The 10,516-nt window shown below is 33.5% G+C and overlaps 1 protein-coding gene across 3 annotated transcripts; it reads left to right on the top strand.

Moving 5' to 3' along the window:
* The first annotated feature begins 2,058 nt into the window (after positions 1-2,058).
* Positions 2,059-8,044, top strand: LOC18422696 (pectin acetylesterase 8). Of its 3 annotated transcripts, none has more exons than XR_016051170.1 (13): positions 2,059-2,200; positions 3,265-3,394; positions 3,593-3,675; positions 3,910-4,039; positions 4,555-4,634; positions 4,873-4,959; positions 5,037-5,115; positions 5,202-5,365; positions 6,469-6,522; positions 6,662-6,739; positions 7,085-7,190; positions 7,306-7,451; positions 7,673-8,044. XR_016051170.1 is itself a non-coding variant. In XM_006878602.4 (13 exons), exons 2-13 carry the CDS (start codon positions 3,277-3,279, stop codon positions 7,799-7,801), a joined length of 1,197 nt encoding a protein of 398 aa, XP_006878664.2. In that variant the 5' UTR covers positions 2,059-2,200; positions 3,265-3,276; the 3' UTR covers positions 7,802-8,044. The 3 variants fall into 3 exon arrangements, 2 of the variants coding, with proteins under 2 accessions (XP_006878664.2, XP_020523728.2); XM_006878602.4 differs by having other exon boundaries at positions 5,037-5,161; positions 5,305-5,365; XM_020668069.2 differs by having other exon boundaries at positions 2,155-2,650; positions 5,037-5,161; positions 5,305-5,365.
* Positions 8,045-10,516: the final 2,472 nt, after the last annotated feature.

Here is a 10,516-nt window from a genome sequence, read left to right as displayed (position 1 = left end):
ATTTTTAATATAACTTCGACAACTAAAGATTCCTATCCAATGGATAGCAAATAATTATAATAAAAATATTTTAAAATTCTATTTTATTTGTTTTATTTTTTATATTCATGATCATTATAGTGTTGATCATGAATCACTATAAATTTGGATCCAAGATCAATAGAAATAATGGGTGTTCAAGGGAGCCTGCATGAAAATAGTATGAGTGGGGGGACTCATAAAAAGCAGGTCCGTCATGTTATATACTTCTAATATCAATGTGTTTGTTATGTCTTGTTCCGTTTAATGGTGAACGGGGCGTAATCCAAGAATGAAGCTTGTATAAGGCATTACTTTTAAATAATTAAAGTAAGGCGCACCTCAAAACTATGTTAAAAGATGTAGTTTCTGTGTTGGAAAGCCTGGGATGAAAGTCTATTTTTACTTTTAACTATGAAATCTAAAATTCTAAAAAAGAAAAATATAGATTGTTCAAATCTATAAACTACTAAAATTTTAAAAAGTGATGGTCTAGATAATATACTATAAGATACATTATTTTTGTTATTTTAAATTATTTTTCTTTTTATATTCATGTATCTCGAGAGATCTAGATAATCAATTTGAGGATTTTCTAATACAGAAACAGTCTTTTCATATAGGTTTTTCATGTGTACCTTACTTCAAAAATAGAAGATTGATGTCTTATTTAACCATTTTCTTTAATGCAAATTTATACTTGTGGAAAACATGGGCTCTTATTTTTCTTTTTCTTTTTCCTTTAATGACACAAGCACGGTGAGCTTTCCGCTTATTTTATGAAAAAAGTTTATATAAGGTTGCAACCTTAAAATATAGAATTACAAATGCACCTAAAAAATCCATTAAAAAATATTATTTTAATATTGAAAAACCCTTCAATTGATTATCTCGACAACAAGATATATGCATATAGGAAATATATATATATATATATATATATATATATATATATATATATATATATATATATATATATATATATTGAGTTCCAGAAATAGTGTATCTTGTAACACATGATCTAGACCCTCTACTTTCAAGATTTTCATATGTTTATAGATCTACTTGACTTTAACCATTTTTGGAGTTTAAAATTTTATAATTAGCTATAAAAATAGATTTTGAGATAATCTTAAGAATTTTTTACACCAAAATTCCATGTCATCATAAAATTTAGAGGTGCGTCTCAATTCTATTGTTTAAGGTTGCAACTTTATAGAAACCATACCCTTATTTTATTATCCACTAAAAGTCATTAATTAATAGGAAAAGTTTAAATAACATTGCAATCTTAAAATATAGAAATTAAAGATGCACCTCAAAAATCCACCATAACATATTGTTTGGATGTTGGAAAACCCTCTAATTGATATGAAAAGAAAAGAAAAAGATTTCAAGTTCATTTTCAACATTTTCATGTGTTTATAGATCTACTTGATTTGAACCATATTTAAAGTTTGAAATTTTATAATTAGAAATGAAAATAGATTCTCAATCCATCATAAGAATTTTTTATATAAAAATTACATTTTATGATAAAATTTAGATGTGTTTCTTAATTGGATTGTTTAAAGTTGTGCAAAAACAAACTTAACTAATTAACTACTGATAGATAAGAAAAATGCCTTACTTGGCATTTTCAGAATCTACAGGGACAATATTAGTCCAGATCTTGCAAAACATTATTTTAACAATTTATTAGTAATTTATGAACCCAAAGCGATCAATGTCGCAAAAGACACCACGGCAACAACTTTTTACGGCAACTGTAAAACACCATTTTCCATATTCCATTTTCATATCTTTTTTATTTTTATTTTTTATTTTTTATTTTTTATTTTTTATTTTTATTTTTATTTTTATTTATTTATTTATTTATTTATTTATTTATTTTTTTTATTTTCACCGTTGTTTTCACCCATATTTCGACTGAAAAAAATTTACTCTGCGTAATAAGTTTCAGAATAATTAATGAGCACCTCTGTACTTCGATCTCTTAATCAAACCGCTATAAATTCCATGCCCATCTGTGATTCTTCTATGTATTTTTTCTTTCATTTTCCGGGCCACTGGTTTTCCCGGCGAGATTCCTGAGAATTTTCTGGCCTAGATAGAGATTTGTCTGCATATTTTACAGGGAGTTTTCCGGCGAAGATTGGGCCTCTTAATTTAGCTGTTTCAGGTAATTTACCCAAAGGAAAAAATGTTTCAGGTGAATTTCGGTTTTCAGTGCAGGAGTCTTTTTAAGCTAGTATTTGTTTGTTTTTATTTAAAAATTTATAATTTGAGCTAAATTTCTTTTTGTACTTCCCTTTTCTACTCTGAAATGTTTTTATTTTGTATTCAGCTGAAAAGTCCCCAGCAGGTACCTTAATGTGTGGCGAATTTTTCTCATTGAATGCGGATTTTTGCATTTTTGTCCTTTAATTTATTTCTTTTTTCTGATGTGTTTGGACGAAATTCTGAATTTTAACCTTTAAGAGATTTTAAGAACTTCATTATTTGCAGAAAATTGTTGAAGTTTCAATTTTTTTTTTTTTTTTGAAAGACTATAAGAAAATCATTGGCGGAAACTTCCCTGAATCGACTATTTGGCAAATGTTTTATTTCAGCAATTTCGGAGTAGAGAGAGGTAATACTCAATTAATTATTCAATAATCGTTTCAATGGAAACTATTAAGTTAAGCTTCTGGAGTGTGAAATATAGGATTATATTTAGTCGTATAAATGCATTTATGTGAATAAATTTTCTTTTGCCACGATAAAACACTCAAATATTCTTATCTTTTTTTGACAATGCACTCAACTATTATTATCAGAATAGAATAGAGAATATTATCAGTTTATTTGAACTATTTATTGACATGTATCTATATACCATTAGGATTTCTCCGTAGATTTAGATATATAAACATTTTTCTCTGTACAAGGTGCCTCTTTTGGCCATGGATGTTGATTATTTTTTGTTGATTATTTTTTGTAATTCAAAGTGAAGAATTTTATCGGCAATTTAGCTAGAATTGCTTATTGATTCTATTATTTTTATGGTAATATTATCTATTTATTAGTAATTTGTGTGAAAGATTATTTTTCATATGAATCTTGAACCTATATTTTTTATTAATAAATAGAAAGGAACCTTGAAGTGAATCTGTGTGAAATAGAAGATTTTTATCAGTACATTTTAGGCCTTCTAATAAAGAAGGGCAATGGAAGTGTATAACTGCATTAAAAAATTTTTGATAGACAATCTGTGAGATGGATCGACAACGTAATGGATGCCTAAAGCTCCTGGTATTTTTAGTAATTTCACTCAAAGCAGATGGATTCTTTGTGGACATTACTTACGTCACAACTGCAGTAGCAAAAGGAGCAGGTATATCATGCTCTTATGTTAATTATCTCTTCCAATTGTGATTTATTATTCTTCATTATTCTCATATTGAAAATTGGAATAAAGTCATGATTGAGCTCTTCATGTTTAACTAAGCAAATTTTTTTTGTTCCCCTTTCTGTAGACGATAATTTGTTTGGTCTTATTATGATTTCAATTTGCGTCTGAATTTTGATGCAGTTTGCTTGGATGGGAGCCCTCCTGCTTATCATCTTGACAAGGGCTCTGGCTCTGGAATTAACAATTGGCTTGTTCATGTCGAGGTGAACCATTTTCTTTTCACACTTTTGCTAGCTAGCAAATCCTTCTTCTTATTCTTTTCCTTTTATTAATGAGCATGGGAGGGCCTCCCTTTATGATTTACCTATTGTTTTTCAGAGATCCTTTCTTTGTTAGGAGTTTTCTCAAGGCTTCTTACTTTTTTTGATCCATTTAATGTTGATAGGAGTATTCTTATCATAAATGGCTTATGTATGCATAGGGTTTTCAATTTTCAGGGAGGGGGATGGTGTAGCAATGTTACAACTTGCTTCTCACGCAAAAACACACGTTTGGGTTCGTCTAACCAAATGGTGAAGCAACTTGCATTTTCAGGGCTCTTAGGCAACAAAGCATCAATGAATCCAGGTATAGGGACTTTGCTTCCCTTATAGTTTTATAAGTTTCCCTTCTTTCGATAATTTCTATTTGGTATCCCCTTGTCTCTATAAGTCTGCTTTCGAAGAAGTTGTGATGAGAGTTTTATATTACTTTTGGATGAGTATTGCATAATTTAAGAGCTGCTATGTATCTGAACTTATTCCAAGTCCCATATTAAAAGACAAGAAAACTATTCATGTCTCTAAATTTTGCAAGCCATTGGAAATGATGTGTTGTAATTTAGTGGCCGTCTGATTTTGTTACAAAATGCTTGTATGTTGATCTTCTGAAATAAAGAGAGAAACTATCTAGGATATCTCATTTACCTTTTGAAAGTGTGGATGTCTTCATCAATTTCTGGGAATCAGGAAGGTCTCACAATTATGTTAGTTATATTTTCTTTGTTAGTCAGTTCAAGGTTTTGGTTTAGGGTGGTGTATTTTCATTCAAGTGCAATTGTTTGCAACCTATTTCTTCCAAACTGATCATGGTACCATTTCCAGACTTTTATAATTGGAATAGGGTCAAGGTCCGATATTGTGATGGAGCATCATTTACTGGCGATGTGGAGGAAGTGGACCCAGTGAGTAATCTGAATCCCCAGCTGCCTGAGAAATGTCATAACTTTTAGTATGGGAAAGCATACTATAATGATAATGCAATGGGCTATGGAAAAAGTACCATCCATATAATATATATAGTATCATTTCCCTTCAAGTTGATGTCATGAAATATGTTCTAAGAGAAAATATTGTGCTACTGTACTATTTCTCCAATTATACGGATATTTTGTATTTGCTGATATGTATCTTTCCAATCAGGCCACTAAGCTTCATTTCAGGGGAGGAAGGATATGGCTTGCTGTTATTGAAGACCTATTAGCAAAAGGAATGCGTAATGCTGAAAATGTATATCTCCCAAACACAATACGACTATGACTATGATCCACTACCCCTCTATGGCTAATCACAAGAATTGGTTACAGGCTATTCTTTCTGGCTGCTCTGCTGGTGGATTGACTTCCATACTCCACTGTGACAGTTTTCGTGCTCTTCTCCCTATAGGTGCGAAAGTAAAATGCGTTGCTGATGCTGGTTACTTTATCAATGCGTAAGTTCTTAGCCTTTTCTTTCTTTTGGAACCTCTTCAGACTCAAGACTCAAATGTTTCTACCAATATGTACCAACCAAGAATATGATGGTACCGATGATGATTGAATCTTAAAATTAAAGCTTCTGAGTTCTATGGTACAGAAAGGATGTTTCACAAGCAGATCACATACAATCTTTCTTTGATGATGTGGTAACATTACATGTAAGTTTCTTCTTCTGTTTCCAAGGTATGGAAAACACTTGTACACATGGATGGAGTAATGCCCATCATATTTATAGTTTATTTTGATGATTTCTTTAATAGTAACATGCAAAATGTGGAAACAATAATTCTTGAAGAATAAACTAGTGTTTCCATATTTTTTTACATGCATTCATGAATCTGTGTTGTTTGCGGTTGTACATATCTTGAATACAATAATACACATCATATGTTGATATTCTTGTTAACTAGGCAACCTTATCTTTTTTGAAGAATAAGCATTTGGAGTTACAAGTGAGTACCCCGATGAGTACATCAAATATTTTGACAGGTGTGAGAGCAGTGAGCTCAGGAGCTCCTTTTAGAGGTTACTAATAATGTGGTGTCCATGTTCTAGGGCAGAGGATATGTATACCATGCGCTTATAACCAGAACCCAAATTAGTGTGGTGAAATTGGATTTTTACTTGTGTCCAACGATGAGTAGTCTAATCATGTTGATGATTTTGTTCTTGATATGGCTCTTCATTGACATTTAATCGTCTGCTCTGCATTACTAGCAAACACTTGGAGACCCCACATGCTATTTATCTTGAAACCTAGAAATCTCACCGTACATGTCTACAAAGTGTGCATCACATTAGCCACATTTAGATGAATTGGAGCAGCATGTAAAGAAACATAAAACTCCTCAGAATATGTTTGAAAGGTTCAGGAGTTTGGAGACACACACTGTCATGGTGACCGAAGTCACCAGATATTTTTTCATAGAATAATTCCCTTGGAAAGGACAAATATGATTTACTTGTGAAGTTTTTGATAGCTTTCTTTCTCATTGTCAAATTCTCTTTCTGCCACACATACACATGTGGATTTTTGTGACACATTCATGTAAGCTTAAATGAGGAATGGATCAATTTCCCTGTGGGTTAATCCATGTGCATTTATGTCGTGTGAGATTCTACATTTGCATGTTGTTGTTATGGGAAAGTTAAATAATCTTATTAACAATCCATTAGATATCTCCAGAAAAAAGAAAAAGAAAAATGGAAAAAATTTATTGTCCATGAATTTCGATTCTAAGCTTTTTATTTTGCTTATCAGGATTCAGCTAAGAATCTGCCACAATCATGCACTTCAAGGTTGAAACCAAGTCTGGTAAGCCAAATGCCCCTTTCTTCTTCTCATTGCTTCAGTTGATTACTTAGCCAACAAGGGGCGTTTGGGTTTTCTTTTCCCCAAAACACTCCTTGCATTTCATACATCTTACTGATGAAGAGAATTAAGCTACATGCAGTGCTTCTTCCCACAATACATGGCACAAGGTATCCGTACACCCTTCTTTCTGTTGAACGCAGCTTATGACTCATGGCAGGTAGTAAATACTTTCCTTAGAGAAAGCATTCCATTCACAGCTTGTGTATGGTGTATGGCACACAGCTGGGTCGCCCCAGCCTATTCTCAAGGACAGACTGCTGAGATCAATTGTGGTTCCCTATGGCAAGTGGCCACCTGTGTGTGGTTAATCTCCACTGTCCATTGTTGAGAAACAACAGAGGATGTGCTGGCTCACACTGGCTGTGTACCATACACCCATGCACCAGCTGGTTATTATGTAGTGTATACTTCCCTTTCTCTTTACTGGTCTCACATAGTGCAGTCCTGGATGAGTGTATATCATCTCATGAGTACTTCTTTTTATCCAAATTTTATTTTCTAGGTAAAAAACACCCTTGCCCCAGGAGTGGCTGATCCTCATGGCACATGGCACAATTGCAAGCTTGATATAAAAAAATGCACTGCTAGTCAACTACAAACCCTTCAAGGTTATTGTTATGACTCTCTCTCTCTCTCTCTCTCTCTCTCTCCCACACATACACACCTCCCACATGGTAATACATAATACATTTCTTATGTATATATTACATTTGTGTGTTACAGATTTTAGGTTGGAATTCCTTAGTGCCTTGAAAGGAGTGGGGAGTTCTCCATCTATAGGCAAGTTTATAAATTCTTGTTATGCACATTGCCAATCTGAGGTGCAAGAAACATGGCTAAGGGACGACTCGCCAGTACTGGGTGGTACGGTAAGTGATGAAGTTTATATTCTTATCACTACTGATTTTCTTATGAAGCTCAACTATCATAATAAAAACTTGGGCTACCTTAAGTGATATTGTAATATCATAAAACTTCCGAAATGAGAGAGAGAATGTGCAGCGTTATATAAAAAGTTGAACTAAAATTTTGTGCTGTTCTAAAAAATGAGAGGCTCAGTTTTGGTAATCTTTTAAAATTATTTTTGCAGTCCATTGCCAAAGCAGTTGGGGACTGGTTCTATGATCGTAGTCCTTTTCAAAAGATCGATTGTGCTTATCCCTGTGACTCAAGCTGCCACAATCGTATCTTCGACCCCAATGAATTGCCAGTTGTGTAGTGAAATTCCTTGCAAAGCCATATATTATTGATGCAAATAATATCAAAATGAATTAAATAAATCTATTCAATATTAAATATTTATGATTTCAAATCTTTAAAATTTATAATCATTGTAATTCGCAGGTCCAAGGTTCTTGGTCCATGAAGAAGTGTTCATGGGCCTTCAGTGCTGCTGTATTGATATATTGTGTTGTATTTGACATTTATTAATGCAATAAAAGTGAGCATTGTATTTTCTTTATTAGAGAAGCATGCTATTCACTTATTCCCTTTTTAACATATCATCTAAATGTCATATCTATTCTATTGGTTGGGTGTCAGTTTAGTTCATTTTAAGATTATTTGTATTTTAAATAATATTGCATCCAAATACGGGGAAAAAAAGGCTCTCTCTCTCTCTCTCTCAGTTGGGTCTTATTTAAGTCAAAAGACCATTTTTGTTTTTTTGTTTTTTTTTTTTGGCATTTTATGCTCTTAATCCTTGAAAATAAAACACCAAATTATCCCAAATCCAAACTAGCCCTTTTTCTTCCCACCCCACTTAAAAGTGTAGCTAGAGTGAAATCCAGCAATCCATGGTTAATGCAAAAATTGTCACAGCGTGATATTTCAGCAAAGGCGTTCAGTTGTCTCACATTTATTACTGGAGGAACATTTAGCCGGTTGACCTCGGGATTTCAATTTATTCAAATCTAAGCCATGTTTGGATGCCTGGTAATGGGGTTGGCAACGGGTCTGATCGGGTCATGGTTCAGGTCAGTTCCAACTCATTTGGACCCAAACCTGATCTACCAGGTCCAAAATATGGACCCAGACTTGACCAAGACCCGGTCCCGGTCTCGGCCCCGGTCTTGGTCCCTGTCCCGGTCTTAGTTCAGGTTCAGATCGACTTGCCTTGACCCTGTTGCCATCCCTACCTGGTAATATTAGTCATGCCTTTATGGCACTTGCCTTTATGGCAATTGTGAAAATAGACATTGCCATTGATCTTTTTTTTCTTTTTTTTGCTAAATATTTTTTACTTTATTAAACAAATATACTAAAAAAAAATTACATAAGAAGCAAGCAACCAATTAGACCTCAGTTTCCAAAAGCTACGCAGCTCCTTTTTACACCATCTAATTCAATTCAAAGAGTCGCCTTCAATAATGCAGCTACTCCCAAGGTTTCTAGAGATAAAAATTGTAATTCTTTAGAGCAAAGCCAATAACTCCGATTGGTTAGCCGTGGTTAAACCAATAGGGCCAACATATGAGAAGATGACATCTCCAAAACAATCACATAATATACCCTCAATGCCCGCCAAATATGGATTACTCAAAGAACTCTCGTCAAAATTTAACTTAAAAATCCCATTCTCTGGTGCCATCCAAATACTCCTCGGTCTCATCTTTACTCTACCCATCAAAAACAAATTGATAAGTTCAACATAACATTTGGTTGTTAAAATCCCAACCCTCATTGGTAACCGAGAAACATGACCAAATATACAATTTGACTTTATTCAAGAATCTATCAAAAGATAGACTCTCTCTCTCAAAAGCCCACTTATTTCTTTCCTTCCAAATTTCACATAACATAATCCCTCTCACTATTTGTGAAACCAAACTACCCACATAAAGTAAATAATTAAAGGCTAACTGTGACATTATACTCATCACGAAATGGGACAGTGAAACATGAACCTCAAGTAAACTAAATAACCAATACCAAATTTTAGAGGCAACGTGGCAGTGGATTAATAGATGATCTCCAGTTTCCTCATCCGCTTTGCACACGGATGAATAGATGATCTCTATTTTCGTCATCTACTTTGCACAGCAAACAAATATTAAGTAAAACTTTACCCCTTTTAATCAAATTATTCACCGTCAAAGCTTTATTTCGGATAACTAACCATAAAAACACCCCCACCTTATGGGGAACATGTCATTTCTACACTTTGGTTACATCAGGTAAAGACCATCCCCATATATCTTGAAATAACAAGACTTGACTGAGAAGACCTCATCATATTCAACTTCCCAAATCACTTCATCCATAACCCCTTGGGAAATATAAACCGAATCCAAAATACCCATCGAATCTTTCTATTGAAGATAAGTATTTTCACTTAGCCTATTATACGGGAAATTAATACTTCAAGCAGCACAAAAACCACTCACTTCAATCATATCTAAAACCTTAAGCATTGAGTTGCGAAATCTTAGCAAAAAGTTCCAAATAAGTAAGCTTCAGAAAAACATCGCCAATGGTCTTAATCACCTACTAATGTAGTATTACACAAGCTCCACTATTGGCACTTTTTGGGATCAGGCCATGGGCTTGATTTGTCATAGTGCTACTGCTAACGATTCCAATGCTGTATTCGATGCTTACGAACACGGGCACACGAGAAAATAAAAAGGTCTGATAAAAGAATTATGAGCAAGTTGTGAAATAGACGGAAAGTATATCATGGAGAATAAATAAAACTAAAGTTTTTCTTTGGAAATTTTAGCCCCAAATTTTCAACTTCTTATTTCATTTGTATGAGTTGTCGATGTGCTCCTGTGGGAGCAAATTGGTTACATTTGTTCCCTCGTGCCAAAGACCCTTTCTTGATCCCAATTTTTGGGTTCCACTTTAAATGACTAGATAAAGCAATTCACAAAGAAAAAAGAAAAAAAAAAAGAAGTATATGCCTACACATGACATTTCAAACATACACAAT

Source organism: Amborella trichopoda, chromosome 3 (assembly GCF_054954075.1).
Source record: "Amborella trichopoda isolate Santa Cruz 75 chromosome 3, AtrichopodaSantaCruz75HAP2 v2.0, whole genome shotgun sequence".
Classification (NCBI taxonomy): domain Eukaryota; kingdom Viridiplantae; phylum Streptophyta; class Magnoliopsida; order Amborellales; family Amborellaceae; genus Amborella; species Amborella trichopoda.
Note: the sequence above shows the minus strand (reverse complement) of the source record. Positions and strands in the feature narration are given on the sequence as shown.

Excerpts from the sequence above, each read along its gene's own strand:
- LOC18422696 (XM_006878602.4), top strand. The coding sequence starts at position 3,277 with ATGGATCGACAACGTAATGGATGCCTAAAGCTCCTGGTATTTTTAGTA. Across the intron at positions 3,676-3,909 it reads ATTGGCTTGTTCATGTCGAG|GGAGGGGGATGGTGTAGCAA; the intron begins GTGAACCATTTT and ends TTCAATTTTCAG. Across the intron at positions 4,960-5,036 it reads GAATGCGTAATGCTGAAAAT|GCTATTCTTTCTGGCTGCTC; the intron begins GTATATCTCCCA and ends AATTGGTTACAG.